Source organism: Artemia franciscana, chromosome 3, assembly GCF_032884065.1.
Source record: "Artemia franciscana chromosome 3, ASM3288406v1, whole genome shotgun sequence".
Taxonomy (NCBI): domain Eukaryota; kingdom Metazoa; phylum Arthropoda; class Branchiopoda; order Anostraca; family Artemiidae; genus Artemia; species Artemia franciscana.
Window position 1 is genome coordinate 20572563 of NC_088865.1, and position 21444 is coordinate 20594006.

The following is a 21444-nucleotide window of genomic DNA, read 5'->3' on the forward strand; positions in this document are numbered from 1 at the left end:
TATTCAAAATGACAGGAAAATTTTACCCTTTTTTAGAGACCACTTTGACCAAATCCATATTGAAATATGCTTAAAACAGATACTCGCCATTTAAACACTTAATAAGAAAGAACTGTTCACAAAACTTTTAATAAAACATGCTACCAAGTTAAACTAGACTAGTTAGCAAGCAAATTTGAATTAATATAACATAATATTAACTTACCCTGGAATTTTTTCTAAACTTTCTTTTAGTGTGTCTCGAATTTTGTTTTGTGTCGCTAAGAACATGCTCAAATTTTGAGATTCTGTCAAAGCCTGCTGATCCGTCATAACCTAAAATTAAAATCAAAACTTTATTTGAAAATCGGTAAAATATTCGAAACAATCAAGGAGAAGAAACATATTGATCTCCATCTAGAAAAAAACAAGATGCAAATAAGTAGCTAATCATAAGTGTCAAGCAATGTGTAGTTTGGTATATTGTTTTTTTTTTCAAGGACAGCAGTGACTCTATCTTGGTGTCTGGAATGGTGTTTCTTCCTGTGTGTGGGCAATTTGGAGGCAAGTCTGTACAGAGGAAGTGAGGGGGATTGGGAGATTCACACCCACAGGCTCCTGGACTAGGGGAGTTCTCATGCATAAAAAACAGGTTGGGTTCAAGCACTTCAAAAATTGGCGCAATTTTTTTTTTGTTTTCCGATTGGCCTAAAACTTATATTCGAAAGTCCTTCAAAAGGCCAGAGCCATATTTGCAATTTACTGAAAAGGATAAATGTTTTAAATAGCTTTTCTTTAATAATAATAAAATTGAAAAGCACAAAATTGGAAATTTCAAAAATTGAGAGTTGCTTTGTTATCGTAATTTTCTTTGGTAAACTTATTAATCTTAGGATTGTTGATGTCACTTCTGCCCCATTTCATGTAACTTGTGGGGTTCCACAAGGCATGATGCTTGGTCCTCTACTGTATTTGGTATGTGTTGATATGATGAGGTGCTACCTGGCAGATTCTTGTCTGACTTTGTTTGCTAATGACACTGCTTCAACATTTTTAGTCAGTGTTTACATAGTTTTTGAAGGCTAATCCTGTTTGAAGAAATTTTTGTGTTTTAACTATTTTAAGCTTACCATCCCTTAATATTATGTAGACTAGTTTTATCTTAAATTCAAGAGTAGGTGAGCCCCAGGACATTGATGGTAAAATTTATTTGGGAAGGAGCCAGTTAAACATGTGCACGAGACGCAACACCTCGGTTTATTCCTAGATTACAATCTTACATGTAAACAACATAGTGGTATTGTTGGAACAAAAATCTCACGAGGACTTGGAGTAATTCGACATTTTCAGAATTTTCTATCACCACAAATGTTATTACTTTTATATGATACTTTAGTTCATCCTTATATTTCATATGGATGTGTGCTGTGCAACTTTTATTCAAATTTTAAACCAGTGCAAATTCTTAAAAACAAAGTGATACGACTTATTGGTTAATACTTGAAAAACGTTAATGACACTGAGGCGTGTCATAGCAAGCTTAAAGTGCTCAATGTTGCGCAACTTCAAGATTACCAAGCGGGAATATTCTCGTATCAATTTTGGAATTGTGTAAATTCTGAGGTATTTCATGGATTTTAGAGAGAAAATAAACCATTTCATAGTTATAGTAACCACAATGCCGACAATCTAGTCCCTGAATACAGAAGTGGCACTAGTGCAAGTTTTCCTGTCTGATATCATGATATCTGATATCAAGTTTTCCATGTCTGATTTTCCTGTCGGAAGGTTTTAAATTTTCTTCGAGAGAGCATTCAAGCGGCGGAGCACTTTGGTTTATTTAAGAATAAAATAAAAAACTTTCTTTTGGGCCTTGGTTCATAGATGTTTTTTTCTTTTTTTTCTCTCTTTTTTATGTTGGTTATTAATGATTTTTGTTTGCATAATTATTCATATTTTCATGATTAGACACGGTCATAATAAGGTTGTTTTATTTCCTATTTAGTATATTTTTTCCTTAGTCCAGAGTTTTGTTTGTTAAGCGTTTGTTATATATTTGATCGCCCAACATCAAGTGCTTTCATATCTTTCTTTGGGCAGCCACACGGACTTATGTTATGTGTTATATAATTTTGTGATTAAACGAATTGAACTATAAAAAAACTTTATTATCGTAATTTTCTTCTATTTTTGTTGATATTTTAACAAATAAAAACCCCACTGTTAAAAATAAAACTCACTTTCATCAAAATTAAAATAACCCTCAAGCCTTTTAGAAAGTTTGATAGGGGGCAGGGACAACCCAACTCTTATTGATAGCAGCTCTAATTTGAAAAACACTTGATCAACCTTATGGTATTATTTGATTGGTCTTATGACAAATAGAATTCATACTACTCTAAATACAGATCATTTTCAGTAAAGCAGCAAATTACGCTCGAGCCTTCAGAGTGTTTATGGCGGTGGCATCCAGAGCCGTCACGTATGAGGGGGGAGAGGGTGACGCCCCCAATGTTTTCGGCCACTCGGTAAAATCATGGCGCGAAGCGCCATGATTTTCCGACATCGCCAAAATTTTGTCTTCCTTTAAACAAAAACCAGGGAAACTCTGACATATCATCTAAAGAAATCTCAAACTTGGTCGGTTAACGGAGCAGTATTACCGACTCCTGTGGTGATTTTACGGAAGGTTCCACAATTTTCTATTTGGTTAAATACAGAGTAGGAATATACTGACATGACATATACCGAAATATCTATCTCGGTCGGCAAATGCAGCTATTTTGCCGACTCTTGCAGGGATTTTACGTTTGGTGCCACAGTTTTCCATCTGGTTTAAAGAACATGAAAATAAGGATATGACATCCAATGAAATCTCAATCTAGGTTCCAAATGTAGCGGTTTTACCAACTTTTGTCGTGAATTTACGGACGGTGCCAAAATTTTTCGTCTGGTTAAATAAAGAACATAAAATATTGATATGATGTATACCATGATTTCAATCTCGGTTGGTAAATCTAGCGGTTATACCAACTCGTGCAGTGATTTTACGGACGGTGCCACTGCTTTCTATTCGGTTAAATAAAGACCATGAAAGTACTGACATGACGTCTACCGAAATATCGATCTTGGTCAGGTAATTCAAAAGAAGATAACGCAGACGTGCCTCCGGTATGGTCAAATGAGCCAGTACTGTTAAGATCTTTACCGAAATAAGATTGGCCCCTTCAGCCTGCAAAGAGGAACTTGAATGAAAATGTCTGTCTAAAAGAACAATCTGTTAGTGATAGTGATAAAGAAAATCAAGTAGTGCCATGTCAGAGGACAGTGAGGGCTTGTGAAAGTGTTTGGCCTTGATTGACGTTATATGTGTGAAAGTGTAGGTGAAAACCTCTTAAATAACTAGAAGTTTTGTTACCAGCTATACTCAAAGTTGAAACACATGAAAGCACGATTTTTGAAAACCTGCCTCTTGATTGTCATGTTGATCACGACCATTCCCGCTTAAGGAGCATCAGAAACGTATTTGCTTAACATAGGTCCTAACCAGCCCTATCTTGCCGCTTCTCAAGACTAGAAAAACGCATCGAAGAGCAACAAACACTAAAAGAAAATGAACGCTGGTTGGTCCAAAAAATACAGGTACCTTGAGTACTCCGCATGCATGCTGTTTCCTACTGGACCAAAACGCGAAAAAACAAGATGGGAAGGTTAAAAATGAAGTTAGCTCCTGGAACAAGATGATGAGCCGAGGGACGGAGAACCCTGATAAGATGAAAGAATATTTTGAAAGCGCTGCTCATCGGCCAGCAGTAATTGATATGGCAGTTTATAGCAAACTCAAGCACGGCATTGAAAACATGTTAGATGAAAAGACTAAGGCCTTGAAAAGATAGCAAAAAAATGAATTAATTGAAAACGGACGAGGGGTCAAGGTTCTTACGGATATAGTAAAGACACTAGGAAAACAACAGATAGCTCTTAGTGGCGAGGATGATGACAGCGATGGCAATTTCTGTCAAATTGTTAACCTCGTTGCTCGCTGCAATCCACATTTCAGGAACTGGTTGCGTGAAAGAAAGATGAAAGGGAATACGGTGAACTAACTTTGTAGTGTTTTGCAAAACCAATTCATTGAGGTACTGGGTAACAAATCAAGTGCATAATTGTAACTGATTTGAACAATAGCGGTGCATACTGAATTATGACAGATACCACTCCATATTGTGCGCACGAAGAAAGGTACGGGATTTGTGTCAGGTAATTTGACTGCGATGGTACCATCCAGGAGAAACTTTTAGCCATTTGAAAAAAAAAAGGTACTAATTGCCGACAAGATTCTAGGAGTTTCTTGAGGACGGTGATTGTTTGGTGTCCTAATGGAAAGAAGTAAAAATTAAAAACTTTTGACAAAATAAAAACTTCTGATTTAAATTGGACTAGTCGAACCTATTTCTAGGTTTCGAATTGAACATTTTAATAAGATTCATTTTCATACAAAATATGCAACATATCTACGCTAAAAATTAGTCACTCCAACTTTTTTTTAGGACTTACCAAAGCTACTTTAATTATTCATTTATAGGTAGTTTTGGCACAAGCAATAATTTCCACTGGAACTCCATACTGATTCACCCTTATAGATAACAAGGTATTGTACCTGTTGTCAGTGGGGTATCATTTTGCTGGTAGTGTTTTACTGGCGTTTTTATGGGCTGCCTCCCCGTAGTAGCATAATATTTGTAGGCATGAATATATAATGAGTCGGAGGTAATAGGCTTGGGACTGTCTGTGCAGGATTTCGACTCTTGTTGATAGAAGAGCATCGCCAAGTGCTGAAAACCATGTTGTGACCAAGATGGGCCCAGGATTGCACAAAGCCTCCAACTTACTGGAGGTCCCAGGGACTTCTTGCTGTCCGGTTCTAAGCCGGCTTAAGCGCTTCGGTGTAGACTTGAGAAGATATGTTGGTCCCCATCCTGCACTGGTATCCGGGATCACTGCTTTTCTTGAGGCCAAAATAATTTCAAAGATTTAAAGAACATGAAAATTGGAACTTGGAATGTTACGACGTTGAAAAATGACTATCGCATCGACATTTTGACTGACGAATTCAGACGGTTTGAACTGGATTTATTAGGAGTTTCAGAAACTCATATCCCAGGGGTAGGAAGTATGAAATTAGGTGACATAGAATTTGTTTACTCAGGAAGGAAGGATGGGGTACATAGACAGGGAGTAGGGCTCATGATGAATAAGGAAGCTGCTAAGTCTTGTTTAGGCTGGGAAGGTATTAATAATAGAATACTAATTGCTCATTTTATGACTAAAAAGTTTAGGGTATCAGTTATAGTAGTATATGCCCCCATTGAACCAACTGATGGAGATACTAGTGACTCAGATGAATTTTACTTACAGTTACAGGAGCAAATAGACAGGGTACCAGGTAGAAATATGGTGTTTTTGCTAGGAGATTTTAATGCCCAGGTTGGTAGAAATAGGGATAGATGGTATCCTAGCCTAGGTAATTTTGGTGTAGGAAAAGAAAACAGTAATGGCTATAGGCTTTTGCAATTTTGTAGGTATAACAACCTAGTTATAACCAATACGGTGTTTGGTCACAAAATGGCCCATAAGTTGACATGGTATTCACGTGATGGTAAGACAGCAAACCTTATTGATTATGTTATTGTAAACAGAAGACTAGCAGGATCAATACAAGATACTAGGGTGTATAGGAGTGCTGTTATTGATGTTAAAAGTAAAGATCACCATCTAGTAGTGTCTAAGGTTAATTTAAAGCTGAAATTTCGGAAGAGTAACTCCCTCCCGGGAAGTTATGATGTTGGTAGACTTCAGGATGAAAATTTGAGAAAAAAATTCCAGGAACAGTTGAGTACTAAACTTGAGGGTTTAAAATTTGACAATGTGGAAGATGGATGGAATAATTTCAGAAAAACAATTTGTGAAGTTGCTGATGGTGTCCTAGGGAAGAGTGCTAAGACAGCAACTAGGAATATTAGTGAAAAAGCTTTAGGTTTAATAGAGAGTAGAAGGGGTTTGTATAAGAATTATCTGAGCGATAGGTCGTATGAAAACAAAAGGAATGTAAAGAAAGTGGAGAAAGCATTAAAATATGAACTAAGGAGATGTGAAATGGAGGCGATGGATAAAATCGCTGAGGATCTGGAAGATGCGGCTAGACGGCATAATAGTAAAATATTATACTGGCATGTTAATAAATTGAAAGGGAGTAGCCGATCCGGACTAGTCCCAGTTAAAGATAGAAATGGGGTCACAATTAGTGATAAGGAAAAAGTTAAAGAAAGATGGGTGGAACATTTTGAGAATGTGCTAAACCGAGATACAGTTGCAGGAAAAGATATAGATGAAAATGAAAAAGTTTGTGATACCTTGGATGTGAAGGAAGATTTGTTTAGTGAGGAAGAATTAGCGACAGTACTAGAAGGATTAAAAAATAATAAGGCCCCAGGTGCTGATAGTATGATTAATGAGTTCCTTAAATATGGTGGCTCTGAGGTTAGGAATAAGCTACTGAAGATTATGAACATGATTTTTGAAAAAGGGGAAGTACCCAATGATTTTAGGAAAACTTTAATTAAACCACTGTATAAGAAAGGTGACAAGAGTGAATGTCGGAATTATCGAGGCATTAGTCTGGTCTCTGTAGGTAGCAAATTACTGAGTAATATGATACTTTTTAGACTGAGACATGCTGTAGACAAAGTTTTAAGGGAAGAACAATGCGGTTTTAGAAAAGGTAGAGGATGTGTCGACCATGTTTTCACTCTTAGGTTAATAATTGAGAAGTCCCTTCGTTGTCAAACACCTTTGGTCCTTAGTTTTATCGATTATGAGCAAGCTTTCGATTCTGTTGATAGAACAGCGTTAACAAAGGTCTTATCGTTATATGGTATACCAGAAAAATACATTAAAGTGATTTGCGCTATGTACGAGAATAATACTGCTGCGGTTAAGGTAGGAAATGAGGTTAGCAACTGGTTTTGTATTAAATCAGGAGTTAAGCAGGGTTGTGTTCTATCCCCCTTTATATGGATCATTTTGATGGACTTCGTCTTAAGGAGCACAGGAAAGGCAATTGGAGACCATGGAATCAAATGGGGAGGAAGAACGCTCCTGGACTTAGATGATGCTGATGATTTAAGCATATTAGATGAAAGTGTGAGCAAAATGAATGAATTTTTAGAGGTTTTACGAGTTCAGGGTGCTAAAATAGGCTTGAAAATTAATGTTAAGAAGACTAAGTCACTAAGGTTAGGAATAAGTGAAGATGAACAGGTGACCTTAGGTAACGAAAAGATTGATCAGGTTGGGAGCTTCAGTTACCTTGGTAGTATTATTAGTAAAGATGGTGGGAGCAGTGAAGATGTTAAAAGTAGAATAGCTAAAGCTCAGGGTGTTTTTTCACAGTTAAAAAAAGTTTGGAAGAATAGAAAGATAAGCCTACAAACCAAGATTAGAATATTGGAAGCTACAGTGATGACAGTGGTCAAATATGGCTCTGAAGCATGGACACTCCGAAAAGCAGATGAAAATTTACTAGATGTTTTCCAGAGAAATTGCCTACGGATTGTTCTGGGTACCCGGCTGACTGACCGTACTTCAAACAGTAGGTTGTACGAAAAGTGTGGTTCAATCCCGCTTTCTGGGGCTATAATGAAAGAAAGGTTGAGATGGCTAGGCCACGTTCTACGGATGGGGGATGACAGATTGCCGAAGATTGTCCTTTTTGGCCAACCGTCTGGGGCTACACGGAAAGCAGGTCGTCCTTGTCTGGGTTGGGAGGATGTCATAAATAAGGATTTAAAGGAAATGGGAACTTCCTGGGAGGGTGTAAAGAGGGAGGCTTTAAATAGATTAGGTTGGAGGAGGAGCGTGCGTAGCTGTGTTGGCCTCAGGCGGCTTGGTGCTGCAGTGAGTTATTAGTAGTAGTAGTAGTATCAATAAACTACCATCAGCTGTGGGTATTGCAGTTTTCGGTGAGTGGTATACTGAGAGAAGTTTGGGTGAATAAAAATTGTAAGTTCTTTAGCCGAACTGGCCAGCCATGACAATAAACAACAAAGAGAGATAAAACTCAATGAAAAGACAATCAAACGAGACTGCGGCCAGTAGAGAGAAAAGATGAAAAACAACGCATATATTTCGCCTGTATGCAAACTAGGCGTCCTTAACACAAGAAAGACAAAGATAAAAAGAAACAACACTTTGATTTGATAAAAGATGTGACCATGGCTAGTTTGAAAATTGATGTTCTTATGAAGTTGGTTATCCTTGTAAATGAATATTCTCTTTATTTTGGTTTTAGTGGTGAATTTTACAAACAGGTGTTTGGTTTGGTTATGGGGGCATCTCTCTCTCTCTCCTTTGTTGGCAGATTGGACTCTATTCATGGACTCTATTGAAACCTCCGCTATACGCAGTTTTAAGCTTCATGGATGATGTGGTTTGCATTTGTAAACACTGTTTAGAGTCCTTAGATCTTTTCCAGAAGTATTTCAATAGTTTTGATAAAAATTTAAAATATACTGTGGAGTTTCAAGAAAATTAAAAACTACCTTTTCTTGATATCATATTGATTAAAAGAGATTTTCATTACGTATTTGAACTTTCATTCGTGTCACCCTATTTCAGTGAAACGAGGGGTTGTGATTGCATTGGTGGATCGAGCTTTCAGAATTTGTTCACAGGAGGTTTTAGATTCTACATTGTTCTATTTGAGGGACATTTTATTTCTAATAGTAACCCGACTAAATTCATTGATAAAATAATAAAAAACAGACAGATTAAACATAATAACAGGGTTATTTGAGTTTCGCAAAGTTCAGAATTAAATATACCTAAAAGTTTCATTTCTTTCCCTTATGTACCTATTTTGAGAGAGATACTTAAACAAATTTTGCATAAACATAACACTGATGCATGTTTTCAATCGGGGAGACCATTAGGTAGTTTGCTTAATTCTGGGAAGGATTTAACACGGGGAGATTTAGTTAGTGGAGTGTTTATAATTACTTGTTCTTGTGGAAAGTTTATACTGGTAGAACTCACCAACAATTTATTGAAAGATTTATTGAGCATCGCAACTCAACAGAAAAAAACCCTATAATTAAGCAAGCCTCCTGAAATTTTTGTTTCGGCTCTGGTTGAACATACATTCTTTCATCCTGGACATTTTGTACAATTCGATGAGGCCACGGCTATTTCTAACGATAAGGGCTTTTCTCAGTGGGGCGAGGAGGCTATAGAAATTAAAAAAAAAAACATATGTTTGCTAATCATTCAATAAATAAGGACATGGGAAATTTAATATTGACCCAATTTATGATTGTCTTTTGAGAAATGAGCCAATTTTCAATAAGGGAATTAAGATTTTACATAATCACCAGGGGACTAGATTACCAACTGAAAAAAAAAAGAGTTGCTTCAATATTAGCTAACAAGAGGATTATTTCGCAAAAGAATAGTTAATTTAGTTTCAATTTTTATAATTTTTTCCTCAGTTGCTTTGATATTCTTAATGAAGTAACTCTAATAGCTTCTTTTCCCTACGTGGATTAGTTGCGTCAATTGTATTTATTAATATTGGCGGTGGTTTATTCGTTTTTTGTTCAGTGTTGTTTCTTTTTATCTTTATTTTTCTTGTGCTGAGGACGCTTAGTTAGCATGCAAGTGAAATATCCGCGTTGTTTTAATTTTTCATCTTTTCTCTCTACTGGCCACAGTCTTGCTTGATGTCTTTTCATTGAGTTTTATATCTCTTTGTTGTTTATTGAATAAAAATTAGTCGGCCCTATTACTTATACAAAAATCACAGCTCCAAAAATGGCAGATTTGTATGATGTTTTCCAGAGAAATTGCCTTGCGTACATATTTTTTTGGGCACCAGACTAACCAAGAGTATCTCAAATAGTAAGCTGTCAAAAAAATATGGATCAATCCCACTTTTTAGGGCAATAATGAGAGAAAGGTTGAGATGGCTAGGGCCTGTTCTGCGGATGAAAAATAACAGATTGGCCAAGATCATCCCAGTCGGGGAACCCTCTAGGGCCAAATGAAAAGCAGCTCACCCCCGAATGGGGTGGGAGGATGTCTTAACTTCTAAAGGAAACGGGAGCTTCTTGGGAGGGTCTAAAGAGAGAGGCTTTGAATAAATTTGGATGAAGGAGGAGTGTGTGTAGCTGTTTTGGCCTCAGGCGGCTTGGAGCTGCAGAGAGTTGGTTGCAGTAACAGCACATTTCTTAAATTGTGGGTAGTATAAGTAAAACTATTTTTAAAGCTAAAACCATGCATTTAGGTACCAGTAACCGGCATCTTTGCACATTTCGAAAATTGAAAAAAAAACTACATTTGAAGCTGCTCACAGTTTTAAATATTAAATAAATATAAAATTATATTTAGCATTTATACTTTGGATGCTTACTCCAAGCCTGTGGAGGTCAGCCATGACCAAGGTAGCCTAGATTTGTTTTTTAAGTTTTTATTTTGTGTATTAAAAAAACTTTCGCAAAGTATTCTTCATAATTAGCATAAAACTGAAAAAAAAAAATAGAAAAAAAAGAGATTTAGAAGGATCCCTATTTGAAATTCAGAAGTTGTCCTCTCTATCCTCAGTGTGAAAACCAGGAGTCCCATACAGTTTAGGGTACGATATATCCCAATAAAGTTAGGGAACAACCATGCAAAAAAGATAAAAAATTGTTCATAGATCTTTCTTCATATAAATTTTTATTAACAGCTAAATTATACACTCAATTCATGCAGTTTAATAGAAGTTTTTTTTTATATTTCAAATGATTCGACTTAAGTATTTTTTTAGAAGTTTCCACATATTTTCCTCAGATATTTTATAGTATGATACCCTTCCCCCCTCCCCCAGTACACCAAGAGTTGATCTTTACCTTAAGAAACTGAGCAGCTCTTCTATATGAAGAGTAATCATTTTTTACAGATGACTTCATGTTCTTTAACTCATCTAGTACAGCAAACATGTTTAAAAATTTTCCAAGAGTAACCAAATATGCTTCTGAAACAAAGTCTTCACGCTTCTTCGAATGACATAATCTTTTGACTTCAGAACAAAACCTGTCGTTGGCTTTCCGCTGGAAAATTAAATAATTGTGAGCAATAAATAAAATTGAAAATTCATAAATGAAAGTATTGCATTATTCATTCGGTTGGATCAGCCCAAGGATACTGTGTGAAACTTTTCCCGAAGTTTTATCTACATAATATAGATCTATAATTTATTCTACATAATATAGATCTATAAAAAATTATACCCAGCGATGTGAAACTGGAAAAGTTTTCAATATCCTCAAATCCTGAAAGTAGGTTTCATAACACACTTTACCGACCGTTTGTTTTATCGATTGTTTTTTTTTTATTAGTGTACAGGACAGTGTTGCGAGGTACGCATTGGGTGGTGATAGAGTGGGTTTGCAGAGAGTACATAGTAAAAAAAAAAAAAAAAAAAAAAACTAAACTGAAAATCATAAATGAATTTGTTTTCCTGGGAAGGAAGAGGGCAATTTGAAAAAAAAAGATACATAATTTGATTAGGAATTGCCCAGAAATTCAAGGAAGTTTCAAGTGTCGGGGGGTAGGGGCCCAAATTAGCTCTGCCTTCGACCCTAGACAAATCAAAGCTGATTTATCATAAGTAAAACAATGGATGATAATCTTAATTACGTATCTTAAACTAAATACTATTTTAACAAAATTTCAATTCATTTAGATTTAGAAAATTTCCGACTATTGGTTTTCAGAATATTTTCAAGTTTAGTCCCCCCTCCAATTCCTTGAGGAGTAGTAAATCCACACGAACATAGGAGGGGGGAGTACACAATGTATTTTTCAACTGGTAGGGGCTGGAAGAATTTTGTCGTTTTTTCAATTATTTTCAATGTAAACAAAAAAGGCTTTGTTCAATTAACCAAAACGGAATAATCAGTCCTAAACTCGCACCTAACTAACAGGCCACAGATTTGAAAATTCGAATTAGCTCAAAAATTACATCAATTGAAGGATCAAAGCCGGGTTTTGCTACGCGAGAGGTAGCAAAGTGATTCCAGCTTGCTTCAGGGGCCTCTTGTTTCATTAAGTAAATTCAATTCAATTTATTCAAATAAAACTAAAATATAACACCAATAATAATAAAGATCCTGGAAGCGAACTTGTTGAGGACCCACAAAAAATTGAAAATGAAGAAGAGAGAAAAAAAAGAAAAGAAAAAACATGGGTAACTAAAGCAAATTGAATAAGAATTTAGAGAGTTATAATATCAAAATTTTAGTACATTGTTATACAGCGTGCGAAAACTTGTGGATAGCTCGACACTGGAGGGTATTATATTCCATTGAAGTATAGATTTATAAATGGGGGATCGCTGGGCGGAACTAGAGACACACTTGGGGACAATGAAGGAACGGTTGGATGAACGAAGACAGAGGCCTTCAGAATTATTAATATTAAAATAAGATAATAATTGAGGAGGAAGATTTTTATGGTAAGGTGAGTATGCAAGGTATAGATTTAATTTTTTGATGATTTGTTCAAAAGGGATAATACCAAAATCGGAGTACAAGTCCTGGGTGGGATATAGTCGGGGCAGCCGAAAAACTGCTTTGATGGCACGGTTTTGGGCAGATTTCAATTTATTGGTAACTGAAGGAAAAGTGTTGCCCCAAACAGATCCACAGTATGAAATATATGGGTAAATAAAAGAGTAATAAAGGGTGACAAGGATATCGGGAGGAAGAAAATAATTCGCACGATTAATCATACTTACCTGTCGCAAAATTATGGCTCTGATGTAGGACACGTGTGTTGCAAATGATAGGGAGGAGTCTATGTGGACACCAAGAAACTTGGCAACTTCGACCTGTGGGAGGAGATTGGTAGAATATTTTAGGCAAAGTGCTTGCTGAGCTTCATTTTTTTTGTAAGGGGTTCAAAATAATACAACCTGACTTTTCTTGATGTTAATGGTCATGCAGTTAACTAGACACCACTCCTGTACTCTATTCAGGAGGGTTTGAGTAGAGGCGACAACGGATGGTAAATTAGGACCGGTGATGAAAAAGTTGCTATCGTCAGCAAAAAGTACTGGGTGCACTGATGGACCCAGGTCCGTAACCAAATCATTAATATAAAGGAGAAAAAGTATTGGACCAAGAACAGAGCCTTGTGGGACGCCCCTTCGGACAGGTAGGGGAAGTGAAGTCAACCCGCCCAGACTCACACTCTGTACTCTACCAGAGAGATAAGAGCAAAACCATGAGAAAGGAACTCCACGAATCCCTCAGTTGTTGAGTTTACTTAATAGAACACTGTGATCAACCATATCAAAGGCCTTAGAAAAGTCCAGAAATAAGCCCAATACAGTATTTTTAAGGTCAAGTTGGGAACGTATAAACTGTGTGGCGTCTATTAGTGCATGAGCAGTTGAAAATTTGGAACGGAAGCCATATTGATGAGGAGAAATCAACGAATCTGAAGAATGAATCCCAAATAAAAAGGGAGAAAGACGTCGGAATATAATTCTCTCGAGCACTTTAGATATAACTGGGAGAAGTGAGATTGGACGATAATTACTTATCTCAGACGGATCGCCTTTTTTATGAATCGGGATAACAATTGCTGATTTAAATATTTCTGGGAAGACTCCATTGGTCATAGACAGGTTTGCTATGTGCACAATGGGTTCACAAACATAGGAAGATACGGTCCTAAGAAGCTTATTACTTATGCCAAAGAAATCAGGTGTACTACTATTAGAGAGACATTTGATAATTTGAAGCACCTCTTTACGATCAGTTGGAGAGAAAAACATGGATCCAGGATTCTTGCTAGGTTGTACTGACTGGGAGAAGGAACAGGAGTTAGCATTTGGAATATTAGTGAAATAATTATTAAAAGCATCCGGTACTGGACTTGGGTCAATTAATCTGCCACTGATGTCCTTAAGGTTAAGAGGTACAGATCTTGAATTTCTTTTTTTTTAAAGAATTTCATTTATTGTTGACCAAATTTTTCGCAAGTTCCCTTTGCAATGAGAGATTTTTGAATAATAATAGTTTTTTTGCTTCCCGGACAAGTTTGGTATATAAATTTTTGTATTTTTTATAATTAGTCAGGTCAATAACGTTACTGGTTTTGCAAGCTAACTTATATAGGTCATTTTTTCGGTATGAAGAGATTATCAGGCTATTAGACATCCAGGGGCGTATATGGGTAGTTTTTCGGTTTGATTTACGAACTGGAAAGGTTGAACTGATAAGATCACTCAGTCCCTGTGTAAAACCATTTGTGGCTGAATTAACATCCTGACAATCCAAAACCTTGGACCAGTCGAAGGATTTCAAACGATCCGTGAACCTGTTCATATTCACAGTATTATATATTCTATTATACGTAGGGGTTTTAGTTCTAGAGGGTTGAGTAGCTGGTAGGGAGGGTAGCGAGAGATAAATTGGAAAGTGATCTGACAGGTCACAAAATATTATTTTGGAGGACAGGTGGTTTCCCAGGGAAGTGGATACAAAAATGTTGTCAATTACAGTAGCTGTAGACCTCACAGGATCAACTCTAGTAGGAAAAAGGATTGTGGGAAGAAGACCACTTGAGGGGAATGTTTCAAAAAAGGTATCACAATCATTATTATTGCTAACATTTAGTAAATTACAATTGATGTCTCCAAAAACTATTGCCTTCTTTTGTGGTAAATTAATAAAACTAGAAAAATCATCAAACAGGTTACAAAAGAAAGGGGTCGGAAATGAGGGGGGCTTATAAAATAATGAAAAAATAAAAGAATTCTCGTCAACACTTATGTCTACGATCATTGAATAAATGCATCTATTATTTATAGGTTGCGAGAATAAGGATTCACAGTCTAATAGCCTGGTGAATTTCAGACTTGACCGGATGTAAAGAGAAATGCCGCCAGAGGACTTGGTAAATTTTCTTTCAATATGAATAGCTTGAAAACCAGGGAGGGAAAATTCATTCTTATCATCAATTTCTGAAAGCCACGTTTCCGTTATTCCAATTACGTCGAAAGGGCAGTAACCATTAATTAAAATTAAGTCTTTAAAATTAGCCCACTTATCCCGTATACTTCTGATGTTAAAGCAAATTACATTAAGTTTGGCCTCTTCCATTAGCTTAAGTTTCGCATTTTTCACAAAATCAAAAGTGTCGAGATATTCACAGTTAATTTGGATTAAAGGGCTATCGGGGCTAGCTAAGGGGCTGGTGGGCAAATTATTTTGGTCATCGTAATAGTTAAAAACAACATTATTACACAGTGATAAATTCGTGAGAAACGTAAAATCTTGTACGGTGCACATTTAAACATCGTGGTCTGAGTTTCATCATCTCCTTGAATAGAATATTGGAAATCTTCTTCAGCCGACGAAATATCATTGGTGGTAATTTTGGACTGGGATGGAAAGTTTGCCGTTTTTTCTTAGATTTCTTGCCTTTGACTAGGGCAGTGGCATCGACTACCGTCTTGGGGGTTGTGGCAATTTCAGAGCCTGCATTGATTGATTTGCAGTTGAGTCTACAGGCTTAACTAGCTTTGATGTGGAATCTATGTCCTTTTTCATGGAGGATAATTGAGCCATAGCTGTTTCTAATATGTCATCACCTAGGAGTTTAGTGATAGCTTTCTTCTTGAGAATATTTTTGGTTTCCTCAGCTTCATTACTAACCTCAATTAAGTGACTGACTGTGAGATAAGTTGCAAGCCTTTGCCACTCTTGGCTATTTTTAGATGAATCTTTTGAAGGGCAGGATGTTGAAGTAAACTTAGGTAAGGGATGGGGGGAATGACTAGAACCTTGAGTATGAACATTATTTGCCTCTTTTGGAAATGATACTGTCTTTGCATCTGCTACAGCAACTGTTGCTTGGCTTCTACTGGGCCGATGGGGTGTGGGTTGCCAAGGGATTCTTGCAGCTACAACTGAGTAGGGTAGGTTCATTTTATCAGATGTTCTAAGGATTACAACTCGCTTTTGGTGAGCTGGGCAAGATTGTTTTTGGAGGGCTGTGTGTCCCTTACGGTTACAATTTCTGCAGAAAGGGTCTGACTCAGGGCATTCACTAATTGCGTGGCCTGTTTTCCCACACTTAAGGCAAGAAGGATGGGACTGTTTTCAGTGTTTTTTGCTGTGGCCGTGGGCCAGACAAGTGGAGCATTGTAGGGGCTTAGGCTTATAAATCTTGTAAAAAAGAGACATACCGTACAAGAATATTTCTCCACTTAGCTCAACTTTGCAGGAAATGAGGATTGAACGGCTAGGGTGAAGAAAACCTTCTTTGTTTAAACTTAGCCTTATAGCAGTTGAAGGATTGATGAGAAGACCTGAAGAATCTATTAGTTCAGTTTGTATTTCCTCCACTTTTACACTGGTATCAACGCCATACAGCACATACTTGTGTAACTTTTCCATTTCTTTTTTTGTGGCTAAAATTTTTGAGTCATCAAGAATTATCTCTTTGGATTTTGACAGGACATGGTCTGCCGCCTGAGAAGACGTAAAGTAAATATCAATAGACTCGTCCTGCTTGAAAACAAGTTCAAAATTCACCTTGGTGATCAGAATGACAGCTTTCCTAATTTGTATTATTCGATGTTTTGAAAAGGGTTGGCCATTGGTTTTCTTTATTGAGACAGTATAATAATTGGGGTGATCGTTAGCACTTGTTTCTGGGACACTTGAAGAAAGGGGTTGCACTATCGTTGGTGAACGAGTTTCATCCTTTTTCCTCTTTTTGCCAGGCGTCTCACCTCTTTCATTAGAGTTAGTTTCGGCTAAGGCCTGAATTCCTGACAAGTGGCTAACAGTTTTGGATCGCGTAGTTGGGGGGGTTCTAGGAAGAGTTTTATAGGTAGGTTGGAATGGCGACCGGCTAAGGGTTTCAGTGGGAGTATCCTTCTCGGGTGGTAGCCTTAGGGGCTTTTTTCCCGTCATTTATTCCGACGAGATACTGCAGATTCACAAACTGTTAATCAGTCTTAATCACAGTTTTTAATCAGCGATAACACCAATATATTCAATTATACACTAATAATAACTCACTTTGTATGAAGTGAGCAATCCCTCACAATTAAGTCCGCAAGTTAATTGCGCAATCTAACACAATACAGTACAAAAAGTAATCCGATTAGGTTCATAAGCTAGTTCCTTTTAGTTCAGATACTAAACTCATACTGTGATTAGATACTAAACTCATACTTAACAAATGCCTTGTCCATTTAAATTACAAAAGGAATTAATTGCAAAGAAGTCTGAGAACTATTAAATTTGGCCTATCTTTTCTAACCCAGCCGTAATAGAAGGATTTTTCCCATTCTTCAATTATTGATTAACATTGATTGTTAAATTTGTTAATTAGTTTGGATATCTGATCAACTGGTATTGCGTCGATTTAATTTTTAACACCCAGTGTGTAAGTACTAGAGTAGCAGCAGCTATATATATATATATATACATATATACATATACAAAAATATATACATATACATATATACATATACATATACAAATACATATATAAAAAGATCGGTAAAAACGCCAAGTGGTGTTTAGTCCTTAAAAAGTATTAACAAATTAAAAAAAAAAAAAAAAAATCATGGCAATAACCAGGAAACAATGCATATTCAATAGTTCACAGTCATACAGTTCTTTTTCTTTTTAATGGAACTTGACCCTATGAGTTCCATTAGATTGAGTTTCGATATTAAAGGCCGTCTTTTATTAATCTATAGTAAATTTAAAGAGAGGCTAAAAGAGTACCTACAAATCTCTAATGTTTCCGGATAAACCTTACACAGACATTAAAGGGATAAACACAAAATTGGCTAAAAGTCTAAAATTTTTACAACACAGATGATTTGACTGCTGCAAAATCCTATTAGAAGAACCCATTTTCCAGGAACCTCCTCTCACTCTATTTAACTCAGCAGTTAAACACATTATAATATCAAAATGCTAAGGAATAAACTGGCATCCAAATTTTTTTTTTTTTTTTTAATGGTTTAATTTCAAGTATACGGTGTCTAATGATCTCAAAATGGACAAAAAAAAAGAAAAAAGAAAAAGAGGACACATATTGAATCAGAAGAAGAAACGCAAATGGAATAAGAAACTAGGATTTCAATTGGGAAACTATATATTAAACACTCCAGATTTTCCTAAGAATAAAGAAATAAAACCTTTTCATCAATTTTAGATGAAAGTACGACATGACAGCTGATAAATTTACTGTGTAAGCAACCACTGATAGATGGCATAAGTAGACGACCAGTTGCAATTAGAAAACCTGACAAAATCAAAGTAATCCCCAGAGGAGCATCACCAGACATCTTCCAAAGGTTTCAACACTTTTTACAAGGAAAGGGAACACTTGAATAAGCTGAGCTGCGTATCATGATGTAACCCACTGCTCAAAAATTCATAGAGGGAATAACAAGATTCACTTTCATTGACTCTTGATTACCGAAGTCAACATATGTGGACTACTCACAAAGACGATTCACATACTGAACTGAAAGTACGGTACAAACGATTTAGGAAACGAAGCTCATAATCAATTAACAAACTTACCTGAAAGTACATAAAGTTTAGGAGCTTATTAACTTCTGGTCCAAGGACTTCAACGGTTTTTTCGTAGATTTCAACACGATTCGGTTGCTCGTTTGATTTTGGTTGAGGAATGGCACGTGAGCAGCAACGCCAAGTGTATAACATGATTGCATGCGCCTGACCCTCACTGAGCATAACGTTCTAAAAATTTCATATCTTAATAAAATAAAGTAACTTGTAAGATGATAATCCCCATTAAAAATGGAGTAATATTTACAATTTTATTATTCGTGTTCCATAATTGATGATGATAAAAGTTGTCATCAATAATAACAACCTTAGCAGTCATTTTTATTAGTAAAAAAAACAAAAAAAAAAAACACACACAACCAATAGCAATGCTCGGACGCAATACACTGTAATAGACTAAAGACAACATTACCAAAAAAAAAAAAAAACTGAAATAGGGACGAAAGAAGGGAAGAAAGACAAAGGCAACAGAAGGTTGACTTATTCGGCCTCATAAACCCAGCAACACAGTAATAACAAATCTTCATACAAACAAACTTCCAATCATCCCAAAACAAACAAAATCAAACTCTACAAAACGAAATTTTTACACCAATAGTCAAATCAAAAGAATCGAATTTTAATGCTGATTTTAAATATGTAAGTTTCATCAAGTTTAGTCTTACCCATCAAAAGTTACGAGCCTTAGAAAATTCGCCTTATTTTAGAAAATAGGAGGAAACACCTCCTAAAAATCATAGAAACTTAACAAAAATCTCACCATCAGATTAGGTGTATACGACAACCATACTGTAGAAGTTTCAAGCTCCTATCTACAAAAATGTGGAATTTCATATTTTTTTGCCAGAAGACGGATCACGGATGCGTTTTTTTTTTCAGGAGTGATCGTATCGACCAGTGGTACTAGATTGTCGCAAGAGGGTTCATTCTAACGGAAAGCTCTAGTGCCCATTTTAAGCGACCGAAAAAATCGGAGGGCACCTAGGCCCCCTCCCACACTCACTTTTTCCCTAAGTCACCGGATCAAAATTTTGAGATAGCCATTCTGTTCAGCATAGTCGAAAAACCAAATAACTATGTCTTTGGGGACGACTTAATCCCCCACAGTCTCCAGGGGAGGGGCTGCAAGTTACAAACTTTGACGATTGTTTACATATAGTAATGGTTATTGCGAAGTGTACAGCCGTTTTCAGGGAGACTTTTTCGCTTTGGGGAGGGAGAGACGGTTACATGGGAGGATTTTTCCATGGAGGAATTTATCATGAGGGAAGAAAATTTCCATGAAGGGGACAAAGGATTTCCCCCTGAATCCTTTTTCCTGAAAGGAAAAGCATTATAGAAAAACAATAAGAAAAAAAAAGTTTTTGCAACTAGAAGTAAGGAGAAGCATTACAACTTAAAACGAACAGAAAAAATTATGTATATAAGGGGGTTCGTCTCCTCCACAATACCTTGCTCTTTACGCCAAAGTATTTTTAGAAATTTCAACTATTTATTCTACGGCCTTTGTGATTCAGGGGTCATTCTTAAAGAATTGGGACGAAATGCCAGCTTTAGTGTAAAACGCGAGGCATTGAAGAGGTGGTGAACCACCTCACAAACTTAATAAAAGTATACAAATATAGAAGTTAGTTACATTAGCTAATTCGTAAGTTACGTATATTTATTACTAATAAAAACCTTCGTAAAAAAATAAAAAGTTCTAGTTAAGTAACCAAAAACTGGAGGGCAACTAGGCCTTCTCCCCCACCCCTTTTTTTAAAATCATCCGATCGAAACTATGAAAAAGCCATTTAGCCAAAAAAATATTAATATGCAAATTTCGTTTTAATTATTCATGTGCGGTGAGCCAAAATCAAACCATATATTAATACAAACACGTTCAGAAATTCAATTAAAAAAACAAGTTTTTTTTAACTGCAAGTAGGGAGCGACATTAAAACTTAAAACGAACAGAAATTATTCCGAATATGAAATGGATTGTCCCTTCCTCAACGCCTCGCTCTGTACGCTAACGTTTTTAATGTTTTAAAAAGTAGAGTTGTGACAAAGAGTCAAACTTTAGCGTAAAGAGCGGGGCGGCGAGGAGGGGACAACCCCTTTCATATAAGGAATAATTTCTGTTCGTTTGAAGTTTTAATGTCACTCCTTGTTTACAGTTAAAAAAAACTTCTTTTTATTTAATAATACTAAACCTTGATCCGGTAGTTATAATCAACGGTCTACGCATCAAAAGAGAACTACAAGTTTCATAATCGTGAAGATGATGTACATGTGAAAAGCAAAATCAGTTCTTTTTTTGTGCATTTACACAAAGATATTGCAAATTACATGCATATATCTGTTTAGCAGAAATAAGCTTTTTAAATACGTAAATAATAATTCCAGTGCTAATATTTTGGTCATGAATATACATAATTTAATGCCTAAAATTAATGCACAAACAATTCATGAGAAGAAAGTTTAATTCTTTGGAGTGTACATGTTTCAGCACTTATCACTGTTGCTACAAATATTTACGCTATGACCTTACTTGGATCCTTTATTCCTCCTGAATGCAATGAGCAGAACTAAAATCCAATGTATTTTTTCCATGATCCATCACCCCTAGCATTATTCCAGAGGATCCCTTCGGGAAACAAAAACGGTAGCTCGGGTTGTAATTCTTTGTGTTCTCAACAACCGGCTTCAAGGGACTTTGATACCACCTTCTCTAAAGGCCGGACCTACATGCCACAGAGTGCATAAAAGTGCACTCTTATAGGGTTATTCTTCTTACCTTTGTTTTTTTTTT

The 21444-nt window shown here is 36.2% G+C and overlaps 1 protein-coding gene across 5 annotated transcripts in view; it reads right to left on the reverse strand.

Annotated features, from left to right (window-relative positions):
* LOC136024994 (cytoplasmic FMR1-interacting protein-like) overlaps nucleotides 1-21444 on the reverse strand; it is a 144758-nt gene that overhangs the window by 96677 nt on the left and 26637 nt on the right. For all 5 annotated transcript variants that reach the window (XM_065700612.1, XM_065700609.1, XM_065700610.1 and 2 more), the window contains exons 3-5: nucleotides 18642-18821; nucleotides 10923-11123; nucleotides 206-315 (exon numbers count right to left, since the gene is read on the reverse strand). In XM_065700612.1, coding sequence (XP_065556684.1) covers nucleotides 206-315; nucleotides 10923-11123; nucleotides 18642-18821 — 491 coding nt within the window. The remainder of the gene's footprint in view (nucleotides 1-205; nucleotides 316-10922; nucleotides 11124-18641; nucleotides 18822-21444) is intronic.